At 36.1% G+C, this 24,474-nt stretch overlaps 1 protein-coding gene across 3 annotated transcripts in view; it reads right to left on the bottom strand.

Moving 5' to 3' along the window:
- Positions 1-2,138: 2,138 nt before the first annotated feature.
- LOC136254698 (tyrosine-protein kinase Mer-like) overlaps positions 2,139-24,474 on the bottom strand; it is a 59,406-nt gene continuing 37,070 nt past the window's right edge. The window contains exons 5-13 of one of the 3 annotated variants that reach the window (XM_066047433.1): positions 24,183-24,423; positions 23,914-24,017; positions 22,184-22,282; positions 13,770-13,847; positions 13,503-13,714; positions 13,237-13,346; positions 12,250-12,409; positions 9,418-9,553; positions 2,139-2,401 (exon numbers count right to left, since the gene is read on the bottom strand). In XM_066047433.1, coding sequence (XP_065903505.1) covers positions 2,388-2,401; positions 9,418-9,553; positions 12,250-12,409; positions 13,237-13,346; positions 13,503-13,714; positions 13,770-13,847; positions 22,184-22,282; positions 23,914-24,017; positions 24,183-24,423 — 1,154 coding nt within the window. In that variant the 3' untranslated portion in view covers positions 2,139-2,387. Of the gene's footprint in view, positions 2,402-9,417; positions 9,554-12,249; positions 12,410-13,236; positions 13,347-13,502; positions 13,715-13,769; positions 13,848-22,183; positions 22,283-23,913; positions 24,018-24,182; positions 24,424-24,474 lie in introns of those variants that run through there. The other 2 variants (XM_066047435.1, XM_066047434.1) reach the window with 2 other exon arrangements.

Here is a 24,474-nt window from a genome sequence, read left to right as displayed (position 1 = left end):
ATATTGGCACCTTTGAGATGATAAACCATGAATCAGCTTTGCCTGAACTTAGGGAGAGGGAAAGGAGAGATGTTCAACATCTCTCCAACTGTTCCATCTTAGAAACTATATATTTCATCCAAAATTGAAAGATTCTAAAAGATCATGCTGTCAAATACTCTAATAGAACAGTCACTGCACATGCAGTTTGCAAAAGAATCTTTCAATTGTGAGTGTCGCAAATTACCATTTACATAAATTATCTACAATAGGAGTTAGAAGTATGTCAATTATGTCTATGCATGCATATGGTCCCGCACATTTCTATATCGACAATTGGCTGTAGTCGGTGTACATGTCATTTGTATGGCACAAATTTGGTCAATGGAACTCATCACTGTCGCTTATTTCTTTACTGGGAAAAGCCACAATGCATTGATATAAGGGACCAGGTAACTAACATCTTTGCTCTGCAAACATGTTACCTGAAGAAATATACAATCCTAGAGTTGGTCTGCATTCAACATCTGAGTTTATCTTCTATCATGACTCTGCAGGCTGCAGCTGACATCCTGCAGTAATTAGCTAGCTACTGAAAAAGTTAAAATTTAATGGCATAAAATTTTGATTCATCAAAATTAATTCTTCCACTTTTATTGTATTTAACAACACAAATTAATATTGAAACATTTCATCAAGTTTTTACTTGTAAAATGCTTGATTATTTAAAATAATCTAGTTTTAGATTAATGAATGGAGAAAATTTCAGTTTATATGTTAGCTGAACACTAAGTTATGTATGGTCTACCAAGTTCATAGAATTGGATGTGTGTGGAAGACCCCTTTTTGCAAATCTGGTCACATATATATATCACTATGAAAAAAGTGGGATATAAGATGGTATTTCCAGTGGCTTATTGAATACAAATAAGCCTTAATATAAACCCTGTAATATACTCATGTTATACTTTAGTATAATGCATACTATACTATTACATATATGGTTTCAGTTTATTTACCACATTACCTGAAATAGCTTATATCTAGTAAAATGTCCAACCTATACCATCACATATATGGTTTCAGTATGTTTAACACATTAACTAAAGCCTTACATGAGATTGTTAGTATAATACAGGTTATATCAAGCTTTTTTGTATTCAATAAGCCACTGGAAATACCATCTTATATCCCTCTTTTTTCACAGTGTATATGTGTGTGTGTGTGTGTGTGTGTGTGTGTGTGTGTGTGTATGTATACATATAGTGCAACTGACCAAATTTTAAGTCAATAGCTTTTTCCTGTCTGAAGTTATTAATCGTCAAAGTTGGTAAACTGGCCATGGATGTGTGTGGAAGACCCTTTTTGCAAATCCAGTCACATATATACATACATACATACATACATATATAGTAGGTATTTCCTTACAGCCTGATCCCTAGTAGTGGGACATACACTGTATAGTTTTTACAACTATTTGGCAGTCTGCATTAAGTTGTATGATAGATCTATTATACAGTATTTTGTCAGAGTGAGAGCTTTTCACTGAATACTTGAGAGAATTGATTGAATGTATGCCTTGTTTTCGCACTAGTTACAATATAGCAAGTGTACAACTATATTGTTGTTACTATATCCTCGTTACACAACTCATGCTGTGCATACCCTTGTATAGTCATATTTGTCCGAGATGTATATATTTACCCACCTCAATCACACCAATATTCACAATAAAGCCCTTGTGCTACAGGGTCAATATCATTACACTGGGACACACTTGGGGGAACAGTAGTTACAATTATTTGTCTTTATCATCCTGCAATTGTACAAAATTTAAATAAACAAGGAGTCTTGGGGGACAGAGCCTTCCAGGCAATCTAACACGTACTGTAGTCTTGCTAAATAAGCTTAAAATCTTTTAAGAACTACTACTGTATATATATATATATATATATATATATATATATACAGTCAACAGAAGCATTTAAACTCAAAATAAATTGTAAACATCAAGTTTGATTGCAGCCTCATTGCTGCCTCAAGAGATGGTTTAATAATATTTAGCTAAAGAATATACCTACTGTGTAATGTACAACAGCTGAGATGGGCTTCAATTGTTGTTATGGAAGTGTTTCATACTCCAGTTACACATTAGCTACGTACATATTTGGATCTTTATATAAGATTCTAAAGCGGGAACCAATAATGTCTGTGATCCAAATAAAAATTACTATATGCACACTGGAGATCATATTATAAACAGCTGTTAGTGTATGCACTATGTACAGTACTGTATGTTGATAATACTTATTCAAAGTCACAACTTGTTCATCACTGCAGTTGGAATGTCTCCTGCACAAGCAGAGAAAAATCTAGTCTTTCTTCTGGTGAAAATTTCCAACATGATGTCATGATGTCATACCTATTTACAGATAATAAAAAATATATGTACAGTTTCACCTTCCATTAAACTATACAATCATCAACCTGCAAAACCATTTTTTGAAGGAGGATTACAACATTTGTTTTCAAATATCATCTGTTTTAAACTGCACTTTAAGCATAAAATCATTCAATCTTACCTTGGAAAATATAGCCAGGATCTGGAACAAGACTAGGACCCACTAGACAGGTAAAACCAGACTAGATCACATAGTTCAATGATTTCATAGCATGCAAGGAGACCCAAGTATAGTTTTAGGGAGTAGAAAAAGGCTAACGAAACTCTGAGTCATAATATCAATAAATGTGTTGGATTTTGTATCACAATACAGTACTTCTTGCAGTTTTACTGAATCCATCCATGCATCAAGACAATCAAGTTATACTCTGATGAAAATGCCAATAAACCAACAACAGCAACCAGCTGTCGTGAGCAGCAGTCTTTTATGATAATTAATACACATTCTCGAACAAGTACAAAGTTTGATCAGGGATCAAAGAAATTAAAAGTATAGTGGACAAGGGAAGTCGCCAGAGGATGTTGGACATGCATTAAGTGCCACCTAAAATTATTGCCTTTAACTGCATATATGTGACCAGGCCTGCAAAAATAGGGCAAGTGGGCACATAAAATTTGCCTGATTTTTCAAGCTTTAATGGCTCATAACTTTTGAAAGTATTAAGTTATGGCCATGAATATTTTAGCATTCATTACCCATTTAATTGGTTTTATAATACCAGTTACAGAATACAAATATTCTATTCCATTACTAAGATATGGTATGTTATATGATGGAGTGTAGTCTGCGCCCACATACCCTATTTTTGCATACCCGGTCACATATTTCATGTGACCCTCAATAGTTGCAATACAAAATAAACATATGTATGGTGGTGAAAATACCAAACCACGTTTATGCTCGTATAACTTTATCATACTGATCATGTACGTATTCATAAACAGAAATGACGATGTCTCACTGTTTATAATTATCGAGACTATACACTCATAAAATGTGACCGGATTTCACATAACAAGGCTTCCACACACACAAAATCAAACTTACGTTTTTACCAGAAATGGATTGCTGGCCTAATACACTATCACATTCCACACTGTACTTCCTTCAGGACTGGCAAGTCTAGTTTCTGTGGCAGCTTTCTTCCGACCCTGTCAAAGCCACGAGTGGGAGATTGGCGCCATTGAATGGCCATGGCTTTGTGATAATGGCGTGTAGTGAGCTGGGACTTCACAGAGAGCTCACCAATAGTGTTCTCGGTCAATTTGGAGTGATTTGAGGGCCATGGAGAGCCCAAACTTGGCCTCTGGATTCCAATCGTCTTCTTACTCCATTTTATACCCGTATATTAAGACCATCATCCACCCCCACCCTCCCACCCTATTACTATCACCTGTGATATATTATTACCCACTCGAGAAAAGCTGCCCAAAACAGGGCTAAATTTGGGTATCAGAAATGTATACGCCCACTCAGTGATAGCTAGTAAATAGACGCATACTTGGTGCAAATTTTGTTTGCACAGCTGTAGGCACTGGGAAGTTATTACACAATGATTACTTAAAATCGCCATATCTCCTAACGAAGTTTTGTGCGTCGAAGCCGGGTTTTGTCAAATTCAGTCACAAATAGACTTTTATATAATTTATTTTAGTGGCACTTAAAGCATGTCCAACCTCCTCTGGGAGACCACCTACACCTGAAGATAAACTAGTGGACATTTAATCCCTATTTCAGTCTATACCCATGATTAGTTAGGGATTAACTGTCCACTAGTATATCTTCAGGTATAGGTGACCTCTCTTGTCTCATTACTTTTTATTTCTTTGATCTCTTGTACTGAACAGTTTGTTTACTTTTATGTAACATTATTATGTCTGGTGAACCCACACATACGTACTGCAAAAGAAAAAAGTACAAACATAGGGAAGCCATCCCATGGTGCTATCATGGATCGACACCTTGTGCTGTCAGCAAAGACAAATGAAACACAAAGGAGTAGGCCTGAGTCAAATATGCTCAAACATTTGCCCAAAATGCTTTCAGGAATTTCCCAAAATTTTCACCTATTATGCTCTTCATGCTCTCATTGTGCTTGCATTATGCTCTTAGGTTAACAACTTTTCTTACAACTATCTTGGAATATTTTAATCAGTGAATACTCTATTACAGTATTCCACTACAAAGTGACTGTTCTATTAGAGAGTATCGATCTAAGGAGCTATTTACAACACATTTGAGTGCTCTATTGCAGAGGCGTAGCTAAGGTGGGGACTGGTCCAACCAATCAGCTTCAGTGCCCTACCAACTCAATTTGCAGAAACTATTCAAGCACGATCGAAGTACCCTAATAGAGCAGTCACACTATTAGAGCAGTCACCCTAATACAAGAGTCAAGCATTATTAGCATGATAGTAAATGATCAACTGCTTAAATTCCTCTAAAATTCAACTTTAGAGTGTTTGACTTCAAACAATTTCCTTGGGGGCATGCCCCCAGATGCCCTTAGCAATAAGGTGTTGACTTTTTTTTTTTTTTTGGTTTTCGCCTAAAATCTAGCTGTGCCTAACCAATCCTTCAGGGCTAGCTACGCCACTGCTCTATTGCAGTTTCCACTGACTGCTTTATTAGGGAGTATCAATCTATTTTCATGGAATTAAGCTCCATAGTTTAAAATATCCACCTAATGTGCTAGCATTATGCTGGCATAGCACTCCAGCCTATTATGCTTTTTATTATGCTGGCATTTTTGATGCAGGCCTACAAAGGAGGATACAGGTAAGCCCATGAAGGATGCATTGAATGTTTGGTGGTATGTCATGCGGCATTTCTCAGGATGTCAAATGGTGCAAGCCCGTAGCTTTAGCCCTTGTCAAGTTACACTTGTCTGAAGGCATCAGTCAGGCAGTCAGTCAGTAGAAAAGTCCACTGAATAATTTTTATTAGTAGTCATACTGAAGGCACTTTTGGGCTTGGTTGTACCTAACCAATACTGTTAAGATGCCATGAAGGTATTGTGAATCTGGTTTTAGGATGATATTTTGTCCAGAAAAACCACAACCCTAATATGCAGTACTACCGTACTACCCATTTTTGTATTACTAGTTACTTGTGGCCTAAAGATCGCAGTGATTAGAAGCTAATAAAATGATGCTCAATTAGAATGGCGACTGTATTAAAGTAGACATCGCCATTCCTATGCTACACAAGTTTCTGGACACTTTAGGATTTTTTTTTGTTCTAACTTTGGAACTCATGATCAGCACCTCCTTTGTTACATTTTATTTGGTAGCTCAAATACTGTGTCTCAATCCTTTGGGTGGAAATATCCAGCAAAGTAGCCAAAAAGTATTATTTAACAGAATTATACGTAGATGTGATGACCTTTCTTAGGTTGTGTCCACTCTCTAGAACTCTACTTTTCCCTTTTTGTATGATATAAATGATCAACTTGCGTGATCCCATTCCGGTTTTACCTACCTATACATCTATGTACAGTGTACAGTATGTTTCCACTCCATACTATTGTATGCAATACTGCATCTCTAAATTTAAACATTTGAGTATGATCAAAAACATCAAACACTTCAATAATCTTGCCATCATGATAACACCTTATACCTTTTAAAATAATTTTTGCCTCCATTGACAAAGTAAATAGTGATTATAATTACTATTCATACCATATGTGTTTTGTTCATTCACATAATATATGCAGTCTAAAGTTAGAAAAATGGTGGAGTTATTGTTATGCTTAATCTCTTTGAAATTTAATTTATATCTTACATGTAGCAAGGAGTATCAAGAAACGTGGTAGTGTGTCGTGTGGCCCAAGAAGCCGGCGCGTCACACCATGAGTATATTTACAGGAAGAAAGTAAACACGATTTTCACACTTTTGTGGCTCTGTGATTCCTTATCCGATTGAAACCAAAGTTGCTGCAGAAGTGCCGGCTCTGTAGGGGAGTCCGCATTCCAAATTTGAAGAAAATCGCTCCAGCCATTTCCGAGATACAAGTGGCCAAAGTTTGGGTTTTTTTTCTTCGTTTTTTTTCTTCTACTACTACTTCTTTTCGCACACTTTGCAAAATCTGCCATAAAACATGAATGCGTGCTCCAATCGGGCTAAAATTTGGCAAACTTAAAGGGCTCATTAAGGCGAATCTTGGTACCAAGTTTGGTAGGAATCCGATGAACATTCACGGAGTTATGACCTATTAGTTGCGTAAAATAAGGTTGAAGGTCTGTCACGCCTAAAGGGTAAACCGCTTGAAGGAATGAGCTGAAAATTGCTATGTACACTGTAGATGGAGTAACTATTGTAGGAGTGCCTTTTTGTGGTTTGAAAGGAATCCAGTTAAAGGCCATCGAGATATGACACAAAACCCAACCTGTGTCATAATTATGCAATCGATTTTTATGAATAAAAAAAAACTATTAGTTTTCACGCCTACCAAGCAAACCGCTTAGAGCAGTGAGCTGAAAATCAGTGTGTAGCTGGAATAATTATCATAGAAAGTCCTTGCAGTAGTACAGAAAAATCAGATTACAAACTACTGAGTTCTGATTCCAAAGCCAACTATGTGTAGCATATGCGAGATCGAGATAATCTAATAGAACAGTTACCCTAATAGAGCATTCAGCTACGTTTATAACTTACTCCATTATAGAATTATATGACATTGCAAGTTATTCTGTAGGGAGTTCAGCTACAAACAATTAATCGTATAGACAATTAAGCTACAAGCAAGTCACCCTGTAGAGAGTTCAGCTACAAATATGTTGCTGTAGAGATTCAGAACATTATAAGTCACACTGACGAGAATTCAGCTATAAACAAGTCACCTTGTAGAGACAACAAGTCACTCTGTAGAGAATTCAACTACAAAAAAATCACTGCGTAAAGGGTTCAGCTACAAAAAGTTACTTTATGCAATATTCAGCTACAAGTAAGTCACTCTGTAGAGAGTTCAGCTCCAAACAAGTCACTCTGTAGTACAAACAAGTCACCATGTAGCTGGAAAGTTCAGCAACCAATCAAAAAACCACCCTGTAAAGAGTTCAGCTATACAAACATGTTATAATTCTATAGAGAAAGTTATAACTCTATAGAGACATCAGCTAGAAACAATTAGTCATCCAGTAGAGAGATCAGCTACAAGACATCACCTTATAGAGAGTTTAGTTACAAAGAAACCACCATGTAGAGAGTTCAGCTGCAAATATATCACCATGTAGAGAGTGCAGCTATGAACAGATCACCCTGCAGAGACTTCAGCTAGAAAAAGTCATCCTGTAGAGAGATCAGCTAGAAGGATCACCTTGTAGAGAGTTCAACTACAAACAAATCACCCAGCAGATAGTTCAGCTACAAACAAGTCACCCTATAGAGAGATCAGCTAGAAGAAGTTACCTTGTACAGAGCTCAGCTACAAAGAAACCATCATACAAAGAGTTCAGCTGCAAACAATCACCCTGTAGAAAGTTCAGCTACGAACAGATCAACCTGTAGAGAGATGAGCTAGAAGAAATCACCTTGTAGAGAGTTCAGCTACAAAGAAACCACCATGTAGAGAGTTCAGCTGCAAACAAATCATATGTAGAGAGCTCAGCCAGAAACAAGTTCACCCTGTAGAGAGATCAGCTAGAAACAAGTCATCCTGTAGAGAGAGCAGCTACAAAGAAACCATCCTGTAGAGAGTTCAATTACAAACAGATAACCCTATAGAGAGTTCAGCTAGAAACAAGTCACCGTGTAGAGAGATCAGCTAGAAACAAATCATCCAGAGATCAGCTAGAAACAAGTCACCATGTAGAGAGATCAGCTAGAAACAAGTCACCCTGTAGAGAGTGCAGCTACAAAGAAACCATCCTGTAGAGAGTTCAATTACAACAGATAACCCTATAGAGAGTTCAGCTGGAAACAAGTCACCGTGTAGAGAGATCAGCTACAAAGAAACCATCCTGTAGAGAGTTCAATTGCAAACAGAAAACCCTATAGAGAGTTCAGCTAGAAACAAGTCACCATGTAGAGAGATCAGCTAGAAACAAGTCACCCTGTAGAGAGATCAGCTACAAAGAAACCATCCTGTAGAGAGTTCAGCTACAATCAAGTTACAATATAGAGAGATCAGCTAGAAACAAATCATCTTGTAGAGAGTTCAGTTGCAAACAAATCACCCTGTTGCAAACAAATCACCCTGTAGAGAATTCAGCCACCATGCAAAGTTGAACAAGTCACATTGCAGAGAGTTCAGCTACAAAGAAATCACCATGTAGGGAGTTCAGCTGCAAACAAATCACCCTGTAGAGAGTTCAGCTAGAAACAAATCATCCTGTAGAGAGTTCAACTAGAAACAAATCACCCTGAAAAGAGTTCAGCTACAAACAATGAGAGTTTCAGCTACAGTTCAGTTATGTAAGAAGTCACTTTATTAACTACAGTATGTGATAATCATCATTCAGTGTTAAATATACAAATATTTCATCAGACAAAAGCTATACAAACAATTACTTCTTTTCTTCCACAATTCCTTACAAGTTAAAAGGAAGCAGCATCAAAGCCATATGGCCAGCTTTGTGACTTGCAATGCAAAAAGAAGTGATATCTAAACCAAAACAGCCAAGCTGTAAAAAAAGAGTGCGGCCCCCAAGGTGAAAAAAGATGTGAAATCCAAGGTGGCAGCCAAGAAATGGCTGTGATGGTAGGTTAATGGCAAAAAGTTTAATTACGACAATTCAGGTGAATTTGGTGCCGAATCCTAGTGGAGGAGGCAACACAAATTCACCTGAATTGTCGTAATCAAAACTTTTGCCATTAACCTACCATCACAGCCATTTCTTGGCTGCCACCTTGGATTTCACATCTTGTTTCACCTTGGGGGCCGCACTCTTTTTTTACAGCTTGGCTGTTTTGGTTTAGATATACTTACACACTTACTAACGTAAAGCAAATACAGTATGTATTGACAACCTACATTTTATCAGAGGTAAGAGTGGCTTCTCCAACATTTTCCCACTCTTAAGAAAGCTTCCCATTTCAAATGGACTCACTGAAGGATATGGTTGTAGTCCAAAAGTGAACACTTCCCAGCAAGTTACTCCAAATGACCACTATATGGATACACACATTGTATATAGTCACTAAATCACTAGGTTCACTCCACAAGAGAATAATTCTTTTTTCTGGTCAACATGGGAAATATTGGTAGCACAACTGATAAAAGTATGCGTACATGTAGTTGGAAAGCAATGGTTTGTAAATGTATTTCAAATTATTATGGAAAGCTTTGGAGGACTGTAACTTAATGATAATTCATTAAGTTTCAATAAATTCTCTTGCAGTATGTACTTATACAAAGTTCCTTGTAGAATATACTCAGATTACATTATATTGTATGTAGACAAAGCATTTCCTACAGTACAATGAAATTTACTAAAACAATGATACTTTGAGGGTAAGTAGTGATAGAAAGGCTTTAACATTATTTTGTGACCGGATTTTGGAAAAGTTACCTTTCCCACACATTATACATGTCAACAAATAAAATAACACTTGACTCCTTACACTGATTAACTTGCTCTTAGTTTCAAAATGCAGCTAGATAATTTAGCAGCTAGATAATTTAGCAGCTAGATAATTTAGCAGCTAGATAATTTAGCTGCACTCATGGAAATTTCAGGCAATTAATATGTCATGATAAAAAAGTTATGAAGCTTCAAACTTCAAAAAATGGGTAAAATTTTGCATGTGAAAAGGTACCTTTTTGCAAATCTGGTCACGTTTAATTGGTGAAGTGATAGCATACATCTTGTATGAATTTGTCGAACACTATGCTCTTTGCATACTGTAATACAGGTGTATTAATCCACACAAAAACAGACAAGCTGTGAAGAGTAGTACTGCCTTAAAAAGCCTGGGTGAAAAAAGTTGTGAAATCAAAGGTTGTGGCTAAGAAATGGCTGGAATACTATTAATGGTAATAAATTTTAACAATGCACACCACTATTAGCATTAACACTGTTGCAGGGCCTCCACCTTCACCTTTTTTCATCTTGGCTTTTTACGGCCGCACCATTTTTTTAACAACTTGGCTGGTTTGTGTGGATTTCACTTCTTTTTGTACTTTATAAGGTCAGCTTATGGCTTTTTTTTACTCACATTTCTTCTCTATACAGACACAATAATGATTACTGAAGACAGGCTTATAATTGTATTGTATATTTGGTAATATTATTGTGATACTTTAATAGAGTGCACATTGTTTTGAGGATTTCTAATAGAACATACATAGAATGTTCTAGAACAACATAGTACTTCTATTGGTAGATTTATGAAATTATAAAAAAATTTTTACAAACAGATTTAAACTATAATAAAACAGAAACTAAGTAAGGTGGTCAGCTAAGATAGAAGCAGTTCAATGGTTAAGGATGTGGGTGTAGGTATCGAGGTCTCTGGTTTGAACTCTGGTAAGTTTTTTGACATTTTTTGTACATCTTTTACCCTGCAGTGACTGCTCTATTATGGCAGATTTTACACTTGTTTGGTTTTAGATTTATAACTTCGTAACTGTAACTCTATTACTTTTCAAACCATCAAAAGACACCGCTATGATGATCAGCCTATATACCAGCATCAATTTTCAAGTTATTATTACCATACTCAGTTTACCCCATAGCTGTGACAGAAGTTTGCTTTTTTTTACCTGAATAAATGCTCACAACTCCTTGGATGTTCATCAGATTCACAGCAAACTTGGTACATGAATTAACGCTCTTCATTTTTCTCAAAGATCGAGGCAATCAAGTTACATGTTTGCATTTTACAGCAATTTTTGCAAAGTGTACGAAAATAATCTGAAACCCCCGTAGCCCCCCTATGGCTTAAGAAGAAGAAAAGATGAAAAAATTAAATTGAAACTTTGAATACCCATACCTTGCAAATGACTAATGTGAATTTAATCAAAGTGTGATTTTCCCTACCTGGCAGACTGCTGCTAACATGGTGTGCTTTAGAGAAGGGGCCATGGAGCTATGCACATATTTCTTCCTGTCAATATACTCACGGTGTAGTGTGTTGGCTTTTGTCATTTAAAATTGAAGTAGGTATCTAACTACAGTAGTACGACAAGTGATAAATGATAGTACTACAACACATATCTCTGTGGCAAGATCCCTACTTTGGGAATGAACTTGTTAGCATATCAGTTAAATTTGCATTCTTGTTACAAAATAGCTCAAAATTAATTTTCTGAAGCAACAGCTACATACTTGTTAAAACTACATTCTTTTGTACTGATTGTAATATTAGAGTCTCCAGACTCCTTGCAAAATGCCCTCTTTCAACTTAAGTATTGCATTGTGTTTTTGTGTTTACAGTAATGTCTATTGGCCAGTAGCAAAGAATGTTTCACCAGTTCTGAAGAAAAGATAGATAGGCCTTGTAGCAATCCATTTCTGGTACAAAAGTGAGTTTGATTTTGTGTGCGAGGAAGCCACAAATCCAGTCACATTCATTCATTCGTATAGATCTTCATTAGAACACTATGCTCTGTACTCTCTTTGTATATAGTATGTATGTACATATGATAGACCTACATATTTTATATACCAAAACTTGGAGTACGTATTGTACGTGTATCAGTCAGCATGTATGTGTGGATAGACAATAGAAAGGCATATAATATAACTTGATGTTTTTAAAGTATGTAACTGTAACGCATTACTTTTGCTGCATGAGTAATAAGTAATATATTACTTTTAAAAAAGTAATGACCTTTTATGGAATACACCAAACACTCACATACCACATCTGTTTTCATGTTAAATGTTTTGTCAAAAAGTGCTTCAGGTGCAAGCCACTTTACTGGCAAAAGAGCAGGATGATCTAGTTTGTAGTAATCTGATATGTACACATCACGAGAGAACCCAAAGTCTGCAACTTTAGCTACCATCTGATCATCTAACCTGCAAAGTATGCATTGTAGTAAAGAATAGAAACATTCATTACATTCTTTAAGTACAGTTAATTCCTTCCTATTACTACAGAGTGATTTACCTTATTCTTAGGATAAATACATAAAATACTCTAGGTACTTCTTACTCTTTACAATTGTGGAAGGATTCCATATACAAACATGTGATATGTATAGGTAAGTCATGTAGGGTTAGAATTTTTTCAGTGGATAAAAAACCCAATGGAAGGATGTAATATTCTTTGAGGCATTGCTGAGGATATTATTACATCATTCCTAAGAGGTGTTCATCCACTGAAAAATCCTAGCACTGCATGTGTTAGTATATAGACAATGGCCCATGTGGACTGGAATTCTGTTAGGAGCAAAAAATATGTAGAAGTGTGCAGTTTGTTTTTCCAAGTTTGTGGTTTGGTGTCTTACCAAGCAAGACACTTGTGTGCAGGTCTATTAAAACCCTGCATACTGTATATACTTTGCAAATACCAAAGCATTCTCCAAATTCCATTTTCTAAAGCTACATAGATTACATTATTTACTTATATACAGTACGTGATCCGATTTGCGAAAAGGTACCTTTTCACACACAAATTTGACATATTTTTTGAACTTTGAAGCTTCATAACTTTTTTACATACAATTGCCTGAAATTTTTGCTGAGTGCAGTTACAGTATCTGGCTGCATTCTTATACTAATAGCAAGTTATTTGGTATAAGGAGTCAACTGTTACATCATTTTGTTTGCTGGCATGTACTGTACAATGTGTGGAAAACGTACTTTTTTGCTAATCCGGTCACATATGTGTACTTATAACATACATGCAGTTCCGAGCAGCTAAATCTCGATGTACAAAGCGCAGAGATGAAAGATATTGCATTCCTTTTGCGATATCCAAACACATTTGCACAAGTTGACTGTGGCCAAGACCCTATATAATAAAATAATCACTAGCATTATATACAGCAAATATCTTGCTATGTCTCATTAAGAACCAACTTGATGTAAGCATAAAATGAACAAACAAAATTGCAGTATGCACTATTTTACTGTACATGTAGCTTTAGTACAGAGAACTTCTATTTACTTCTGGAAAATTGTTGACTTCTATTTTGCCTCCTCGTTTTGATTTCAAAAATGATTTTATATCACCATGAGACATAAATGGTAACACCATCAGTAGTATGGCTTTTTTTGGTACAACACTAACACCAATAAGACTCAGTACATTTGTATGGTTGAAATCCTGAGCTATAGTACATTCCTTAATAAATTCTTTAGTCTGATTTGATGATAGATCTATGTATTTCAAATAAAACATAATTATATCATACCCGTCATTCCTTTCACTAACCTTTTAGTGATTTAATGGCCACACTGATTGTCTTGCCATTCTGTGTGTAAAGACCTTTATAGACTATACCAAATTCTCCTGAAACAAAAAGCAGATTAAGACAATAGAAATACACATCTGTACACAAATTAAACTATGCAGGTTTCCACACACATATTAGGGCTGGAGGAAGGAAATGTAATTGGTTGGTCAGGCCATTGTAGATGTTGAAAATGCTACTATGCATGGTGTTGCCAGAGAGAGACACAGAGAGAGTGACAGTGATAGAGAGAGAGAGACAGACACAGAGAGAGAAAGAGATAGAGAGAGAGAGGAGTTGCTGCACAGTATGTGCTGTGAAGTGTGAAGCACAAGCATTCTAGGGGGATCCGGGGGCATACTCCCTCAGAAAATCTTGAAAAAATTAGAACTCAGATATGCAATCCACTGCTAGCTAATATGCCCAAAACCTTGTTGTTTTTCAGAATTTCCAAATACATGGGTAGGTATGTAATTGTAGATCTGACATATATGGGGCACAGCTGCAGGATATTTGCGATTTAATGGCTTGAAAATGCCTTAACATTGATGCTAAAAGCAAGAAAATCTATAGCAATACCTTGAAACTTTCTCCAGGATTTTTAAAATTTCACAGGGAGCCTGTCATAGCCCCTTATGATTAATTATTATGTTTGTTATTTATTAGATAGCTAGTAGCAGCTATACAGTTCACTGGATAGCTACTCAGTACCGTATGCAGTTCACTAGTTCACCAAATTGACTAAACTGCTACAATACAAGAGTTTTGTAGCTACAAAGGTATTTGAATGCAGTATAATACACTGGAAGAGTATAGTCTGTAATGAAGTGAGTGGCATACACTTTGGACAATCATGAGATAAATCACTATTTGAAAATGGTGCGATGTGGGGTAAGAGAGTTTGCTCAGTATCTTGACTGGATGGGTGGGTAGTTGAAGGGAGTAAATTCTACTCAAAATTTCATTCAGATGGCTGCCAGTGATAGTTGCATTGGGTATACTGCGCTGTAAGATACTTGTAAGTACTGTACTAGGCTTGCATTAATTATGCTGCCATAATTTTTGGCATAATAGGGGATGAAAAGTATATAAAGCATAATGCTGGCATAATGGAGCATAATTCAGAGCATAATGGGCAAATTTCTGCCACCAGAAGTATAGCTTCTGCTATAACAGTCACATAGTAACCTGTTTTGGATGGTGAAATGATTCCTGACAATGAGTAGAAAAAATACACTACAATCTCACCACTGTACTACAAGTTTACACTCAAATGAGTGCATTTCATTGTGGGTTTGAGTTTTATAGGACACGTGCAGTCATGTGCCAACTAGTACCAAGGCCATGGCAAAGCAATTTAGCTGAGCTTCAGTCATTGAATTTGGCATTATATATAACGTTTCTCATCGTCTGATTTTGAATAAAATGTGATATGATGATTATGATTATTGGAAGCTCAATTGAAAGACAAAACAATAGAAGCTCTGATGATAATAAAGTTAGTATTGAGTCAGTATAGAAAGTGAATGTCTGGACATTGAAAATAGCGAAATCTGTGCAGGTCTACAGTGAGACTGAGATTAATATCAAACCAGGAAAATATTTCAAAAACATTGAGATTCTCTAATACGTAGAACAGTTAAACACTCAAATAGAACAGTCATTGCTTGTAACATATTGAATGAGAACCACTTAAGTGTTTATCCCCAGGAGGCTATGTTCTTGACATGGTGCTGCGTACATAGCAGTTGCTGTCCTTTGAATACCAATTGCTACAACAATCACAAGATCAATCAGAAACCATGCATAATATTTTTATACATAATTATTTGCATATAAAACTGTAAAGATACTAGATAATAAACGTCTATAGCTTCTGAGGGACTAAAGATATGCCCCCTCCCAGACCCCTTGCTCTAATATGTTTACTAATTCTGGAGCACATCCCAATTTCAAGCTATACTACTATTTGTGTGTTGCAGTTGAAGTGACACTTTTGTATTCACATTCTATCATATGCAGAACTTCTCTGCACAAAGAAAAAACACAAAATAAAAGCATAATGCCTTACTGAAAAGCATAAAAACAAGCATAATAGGCAGAAAATTTGGGAAATGCCAAAAAGCATAATAGGCAAATTTAGGACTCAAGCCTATACTGTACATGTAGTTCTGTGTACTTTAGTTAGGCTGAGAAACAATAGCTAAATTCTCACATAGTACCATGCTTTTCCAACAACTGCATGTAGATATGGTCATCCATAGATAGCATGGAAGTATTATAGTTTGAGCTGGTCAACTAGTTGGTCCAGCTCCAGATTATTTGTCCAGCTTAGGCCTGACCAACCAGACTATTTCCTCTGGCCCTGCATTGAATTTAACCAATTGTAACTTGAACTCCCAGCATGGGTTTGACCTAAAATTCTCACACGGTAATTTATAAAATGATGTCATATTCCCACATTTACTTTTGTGACATAATTTGTGACTGTATAGAAAGGTGCGTGCGGTCTTCAAAAAGCCTGGATGAAAAAAATTGCAAATTTTTTTGTGTTGATTTCTCTTCTTTTTTGTATTTAAAATATATACCCAAAGCCAACCATAAACTGGCTTAGAGGTTTGTTTTTACCCAAATCATTTGTCTTCTTATCTGCAGATGCAATGAAGATAAACTAGTGCTTTACCAACACAGAAAAATACTTAACAATCTGATACTAAAGCCAATTAATACTGATATAATTTTGTGCTTGATTGTTTGTGGTTATATCAAGTATAGTGCCTGTATCATACAGTACTATCGTACTGTATTGTACTGTATAGTAGGGACATCGAAGGTATGGGGGCGATCTGTGATATAATATAACCCAAAAATCTGCCTCGATTTTTCCTCACAATGACATGACAATATTGGTTGGGTAAAACCAAGCCCAAAAGTGTCTTCAGATCAACCCGAAATGTTTCCATCAAGTTGCTACAAAATTAAAAAAAAAAATTAATCAATGGAATTTTCTATTGCCTGCTTGCCTGCCTGCCTGACGCCTTCAGTCAAGCGTAGCAGAAAACTGGCTACAGCCCTAATTCTTTCGCAGAAATGTTTCTAGATTGCTTAAGAAAAAACCTTTGGTATATTGATAAACATACAGTGCTTGCACTATTGTCTTACCTTTTATCCTTCTTTACCATGGCCATCAGTCAAGGTTCTACTGCTAAGTGTTAATAGACTACAGTACGGTTTCCATCTACCAGTGTATATTGCATCAGACTATTCGAATACACGTGGTCGCCAGGTGCACCAAAGTATTTTGAACACACGTGTACATGACTTACTGTTGATATCGATCAGTGAGAGCAACTCGCGGCAAACTATATAGCAATGTGTAAGTCAATAAATATATATAGTTTATTTAGTAACACTGTTAAACCGAGTCGGATCATCCAGGTCCTGCTTTACAGATTATTCAGATCTGACCCCATTTGCTAAATTAAATGTGGACTTTTCACTACACGTCATAGCGTATCCCTACTTCTTTCATTAGCCATGCCCACTTAGGTAAATTACTGTCTGTAGACATATGGTAGCCACGCCCATTCATCAGTCTGTAGGTATGCATGAATCCATGTCCATTATGTTCTGCACGCTTATGTAGGGCCACGCCCACTGATCAGTTGTTATTGTATGAGTCATAATCTAGTATAATAGTGCTGTGATTAACTCTTAAAGTATTGTGACTGGTTTTGTGAAAAGCAGGTTATTTTGTGGTCATGAGCTGCAAAACAACTTCACAAACAAGTATAAGAAAAAATTAGGAATTTTACATTAGAGTAGGGACAGTGTTTTGTGCTGCAATAAAAAGTACTGAAACAAGCTGGATTGGAGTAGTACGTAATGTCCAAATACTGTAAAACAATAAGAAGTGAATATCCCTACTGTGCTACACTCGTGCACAGTAGGGATATTCGCTTCTTATTGTTTTACAGTATTTGGACATTACGTACTACTCCAATCCAGCTTGTTTCAGTACTTTTTATTGCAGCACAAAACACTGTCCCTACTCTAATGTAAAATTCCTAATTTTTTCTTATACTTGTTTATTTGCAACAGTGTTTATAACAGAGTACATTCCTTTCAAGCTAGGTACACTATTTGTTTAATAACATTTTGCAGTGACTGTTCTATTAGAGTATCTTGATTGTTTATGCAAAATGTGATAAGTTGCAGTGGCTCAATTTTTACAAAGCAAATCCTGCACCTTTTATGCTAGACTACAATTTACAGCTTGTTGTCACAAGTTTTATTAACATAGCACTTTATGATGATTATAAGGAATACTAGACAAGCTGTAATAGTATTGTATTTTTGAGTACTTTTGTAATGCTCTAATAGAGCACACATTATTTTTTTGAGGATTTCCAACAGAATACACATAGAATGTTCTAGATTTCCATTGATAGATCTATGAAACTATGAACTGTTACTATTGAGTAGATTTTTAGTTAGAATTTTCATTTTAATTAGCTATAAAGTAGAAATTAAGTGATCAGTTGTGATAATAATGGCTCAGTGGTTAAGGATTTAGGTTTTCAGTATGGAGGATCCTGGTTCAAATGTTGATAAGTTTTTTTTTGACACTTTTCATGCACCTCTTTTATCCCACAGTAACTGTTCTATTAGAGTATTTCAACCTTGGGATTTACAGTTGTTTGGATTTTTGCAACTTTATAGCTGTCAATGCAATTTCTTTTAAACCACAAAAGGTTTGTGCAATAATGGTTAATCTATATGTATACTGATTTTAAAGCCATTCCCATAAGCGGTTTACCCTGTAGGCATGACAAGTCGGCTTTTTCATGCAAATAATTGTCCATAACCCCATGACTATACGTCAGATTTGCACCAAACTTGGTACATGACTGTGCCACAGTATGTGCTTATAATGTACCGAGAAAATTGAACTACTTATTTCCATTTTATAATGGTTTTTGTAAAGTGTGTGAAAAGAAGAATCTAAGCCCCTCAAGCCCCCCAAAATGAAGGAAAAAATTAATGGAGAAATTAAGCCAACTTTTGAAGGCTTATATTTCACAATTGCATTAGGCAATCTTGTTCAAATTTGGTATGTGGGGTGTACTGAAAGTAGAGATCGAATTTGCAGTATAAAAATGATTCCAATCCAAGAAGGGAACATGGAACTATGTATGCATGAAAATCGTGTTTTGTTTCTTCTTGTAAATATACTCTAGGTGTGGCATGCTGACTTTCTTGGCCGCACGACACACACTAGCGTGTGTCTGGATAATCAAGATAAACTTAATGTTTATATTCCCTGACATCGATTACTGAAAAGCACCATGTCATTTCAGTTCAGTTATGCTCCACAGCATTACGATCAAAGAATAGTGCACGAATTACCATTGCAATCAACCGAGTTACTATATAAAAAGGATGAACAATTACCATTATCAAATTAATGTGATAGTCAGCAGAAGAAATCACTGATGTATCAACACCAGTGATTTAAGAATCAACACCTATGCAGTAGTAGAGAAAGGAATCGGATGCAAAGAAGGATAAAGTTCATGATGCATTCATTTTATTTGCTGCGGTAGACAAAATGCATATCTCGAACATAAGTGATGCTGAACAGTGGAGAAATCAAGTGGTTAAGATTAACCATAGTCAAAGCTAAGGAATTTTATGTAGATAATATTTAATTTGTAGAAATTTTGCTTTAATAACAAAATTACTGAAAGCAATGATTTTGAGTTAGTCTCTGACCTGAAGGTGCATTTGGTTTGATTATGTTTGCCATAATAGGAAAATTATTTTGTGTTGATATTTTTTTTAGCAGGAAAGCATAAACTTCATGATGTATACATACCTAGTACACAAGACCAGTGCACTTAAGCGAGCTTGCATTTAAGTCTTTATATTGTTGTTTTGTAGACACCTGGTGCAATGTGACTCATGTACAGCATTGGGTGTGGCATTAAATTAATTTGGTCAAAAGTACTGTAAACATATTCACTACTTTAGGCATTCACAACTAGTAAAGTAAGTACTTTGGTGCACCTATAACATTGTTATGAGTTCGCTTTTTGGCTTTATAACTGCATACCCACAACTGAAGCTATCTGCATTGCTGTGTTGATACACTTGACAACATCTTATTAATGTTGGTGGTTAAATAATAGAATCACCAGCAATCAGCCATTTGTTTCAAGCTGATATTGTTCACTTGTCAACCACCGTACAATGATGGTGGTTGTTTTGGTAGGCGTGCAGGGTTCTATGGCTCTCCTATACAATTTTGCAATAGGACCAGTGATATGACCCGATTGCATGCGGCTTGGGGGTGAAATACCTGGGGTTCCCAACTTTGAAGCTATAGGGATTTCTAAGGCCTTCCTTACAATCCTAATAAAACCTTGCACTATCACACAAGATAGTCTTGGGATGGAAGAGCTACTCTTGGAATGGGGGGAACACTGGACTCGAGTCTACCGCACAAGACTCCCTTCAACGTCCGTGCATTTCCTCCCCTGATAGAATAATCCCATACCATAAAAGTACTCCTTTATAAAATTTGTTATTTTATTATCACTCGTATAGCAATGGTAATGTAATTGGTTTGTATGTACTCATTTCCAACATGGCCTCCTAGTCCTAGGGGTGGGCTTTGGGAGGGGACTGACTTTTATTCTAGCCGGTTACACATTTGGAATAACCCATACATGTATTTTTCCTGCTCATACATTCATGATGTTTTCCAAATAATACCTACTGCTAGCAGTTTGATGCAGGTGTGCTACATACTAGATATTTTGTTATTAACTATATATTGTGATACCATGCCTTTACATTATTGTCATTAAAAATCCATTTGTTATGCAGCACTAGGCTAAGAATCCTTATACATTATAACCTGGCTACTCCTGCAGAGAGGTGTGAACACCATAACATAGCCTTAAAGCATGTGTTACAATAACTGTTACTGTTAACAAGGATGATAGTGGCTAGTTTGATACTACCTTATTGACTTATTTGTATGCATCGTGAACTATTTAGTATCGTGACTAGTGGCTTTAGTATCGATCATGATACTAAGATGGTAGTATCCCTCAGCCCTACTACGTACCTATGTATATACTTTCTAATGCTTGCTAGCTACAATTTGTTACTACACAAAACATGCGCAAATAATCTCCCTTCATTAACTCTGTTTAAATAAACACATGTGTGACTACCTACTGCTGTGTATCTGCAGGGTATATAAACCAGGTATTAGAGGTAGGAGGTGACCTTATTAACAAAGTGGCTACTAAGTGAGGTTTCACTGTAGTAATACGTTAAATATCAATAAGAGAGGTTGAGAAAATTAATAGAGAGCAAAATTATACGGTTTTATAATCACAATTTAAGGATGAGATACAATTTTATAACTTGGCCAGTACTGTTTATGAAAATTACAGTGGGGATTGTAACACAGGTGCTACATGTAAAGAACTCACAGTAGTGGAGGCATATGCTTTTCATTTTTTTGCTGGTATCGGGGTATTCAAGTCCGTTGTCCTATTATAATTGTGCATGCGCTAAAAACCTACTAACCAAAGGGCCATTCGCTGGTGATAAAGGAGTCACAACAACACAGTGAGTAATAGTTTTACCACATTTACACTCATCCATCATAATAGGGCACACACAGTTACCTGATCTCACTTGAATCTGCGATTTTTTTCGCACTGCTAAGCGCATGCACCAAAATACATAGGACCTATACATACAGTGAAGTGCACTGGTCTGTTTAAAGACTTGATTTATTTACTCGTGTAGTTATTATGTATGGCAATACTTAATTCAATCTTGTATCATTCAAATTTCAAAATTTTCCACTTTCAACATTATTATTCTAAATTGTTGTGCAATTGTGAGAGGGTGCATCATGTGCTTGGTTGTCTGTACCTACTTAAACTTTTCCATTAACAAAATGCTTCAGAGAGCCATACCTATAATCTAAAAGCAGTATATAAAATATCTACAGGCAGATACATGAATTTTATGTGGAAATGTCTCCAAATTGCAGCATTTTAGCATCTATTTTTCTGGGGGGCATGCCCCCCAGACCCCCAGTTCTAGCATGCTTCACATGCTGGGAGGTGTGCTTCACACATCTCCACCCAAGAGATTAGTACCTTGAGTTAGCCCCCCCCCCCCCCCCCCCCCTTTATAATTCCTACATCCGCCCCCTGTATAGCTCACTACCATGAGTCTTGATGTTTTACCCATTTATACAATCACAGTGCTAGTGCAATTTCTAATGAATAGTATTTGCATTACGTGCGCACAGGGAAAAGCCAGATTATTACAATAAGACTGTTGCACATGTACAAGAATATACCTTCAGCTATTGGCTCTCCAATCTGCAAGTCACTATCACTGATCATACAGGTACCAAGTTTACTCTCAAGGTCTGGCAATATACTTCCAATAACTACTGCTGTAAGAAAAGAACACTTAGTATTAACAAAGATTAAGACACATGATGGTGTGTTGTATGGCTAATAAAGCTGGCACACTACACCAATGTGTATACAAAATTATTAACAGGAAAAAACAAACAGGTTTTTATACTTAGCTCTATATTCCCTATCATGATTTTTTCTTATGGCTAAATCTTAAATTGCAAATTGGTGTGTACAGAGTTAGAGGATTAAACAAGATACTGGCAGTATGTGCATTTGCTATATCATCCTATAATTATACAAAAAGTGTATTAACTAGAATATTGGTATAGCTACATTAAATGTTTCCCTATAGAGAGTTCAGCTACATTACCAGGGGCGTAGGAAGCATGGGTGCCCAAGCACCCATAAATATTTCTAAAATCAGTAAGGATCTTAACTTTCCAACTTGTCAGTGATTCCATCTGCATTGATCTGCAGAACCCATAGACTTAATTAAGGTGTGGTACAAGTGCATGCATTAAATGATAGAATACATTACAAAAGGATTGAGATATTCTAATAGAACAGTCATATACCCCAATAAAATAACACTATTATAAGCAATCATTTATCTGTTTATCAGTTAATATCTCTATTCTAAACATAATTGCTGATTCCACCCTTCAGTACCATTTTTAATGTGACTAGAAATTCTTTGGAGATGAAAATCAACTTGATCTTATTAGAAGTAGGGCACCCATAAGTTAAATATTTTCCTACGTGCCTGATTACCAGTAGAGAGTTCAGCTATGTACACAACAGGTCTCCCTGTAGATTCAGTCACCCAGCCAAGAGTTCAGCAACTATGCAAGTCACCCAGCAATATAGCTCAGTGGCTAAAAAAAACTATTTTTTACAACTAGCCCAAACCTCAGACCGGGGGGAGGGGTAGTAGTATTATAAACAAAATTTTATTTGTGTTTGAATTACATGTATTTTGTGTTCTATATTGTCACAAAATGTCAGTGAAGGGAATGATTGAAAAGATTTCAGCGGGTATGAGAGAGCATATTTACCTAGATGAAACACAATTGTGGCAAGATTCAATCTGGAAGCAATTTGAAATGACCTGGAACTAGGAAATAGCAAACAAACTTACAGTGATGTACAAGCCAATTTTTCAGATCAAAATATTTATCAATAGTGGACTGTGAAAATGACCATGCGTATCTCTAAGTTGCAATTTTAGTGGACCAATAGTGGAAAATTTTTGAAAATGGCAATCTCAAGACTGGATCTTGAGGCACTTTTAGTCAAATCCCTGTATACATGCACAGCACATGTATGTAATTTTTGACTTTATTCTTTTCTGTGGTGCAGCTTGCTATTTAGTCTGACTTTTACAACTAGCCAAATCACCATTTACAACTAGCCAAAAGTCATTTACAACTAGCTTTTTGGCCACAACTAGCCCCTTTTTTTAGCCCCTGAATTATAGCTACTCACTCACTAGGGACTGCAGGTACATTAAAAGTCTCCCTGTAAGAAAACTGACTTTCTTGGGTGTTTAATACAGTCTGTTGAAGGTCTGCAGTCTTAGTTTTGCATGAAACTTTACGGTAATGTAGTTACTTACAGATGGTGCTTACTGGTTTAAGCAGTAAACCAATAATGTATCACTTACCATCATAATTAATGTCAACTTTTTCTTCATGAGCCTCCTGTTGATCTTGCATTGATTCATCATAACGAGGATTTGTCTTTAAATGGTTCATTAGTACCACTAACCTATGAAATAATTGTGTCAAAGAAGTGCATGTCTTCTTCCATGCAAACTGAAGTATTAGCAAAATATTGTTAAGAATACCAAAAGCCATTGTGATATTGTTAAAAACCAATCTTTAACTCATGTATTGACTGATAGATTACTTACAGTGATTAGCATTAACTTACTTGTCATTCACATCATCTCGTCTACGTACTTTTTTAACTATACATAAAACTACCACTACAGTGATAAGTACAAATGTTCCTGTCCCAATGAATGTGACAATGATGACAACAATTACATTTCCTCTATCAGAATTAGCCGATGAATCAGTAGTAGACGTTGCAGTAACAGTAATGGATACTGTGGGAACAGTAGAGGAGGATGCTGCTGTGGTAGAAATGGAGCTCATGTCAGTAGTAGATTCTATAGCAAGAATAAATTCTGTGATATTGGTATATACTGCATCAACTGCAA

Source organism: Dysidea avara, chromosome 4 (genome assembly GCF_963678975.1).
Source record: "Dysidea avara chromosome 4, odDysAvar1.4, whole genome shotgun sequence".
In the NCBI taxonomy this organism is placed as follows: domain Eukaryota; kingdom Metazoa; phylum Porifera; class Demospongiae; order Dictyoceratida; family Dysideidae; genus Dysidea; species Dysidea avara.
This window is presented reverse-complemented; position numbering and strand designations above follow the sequence as displayed.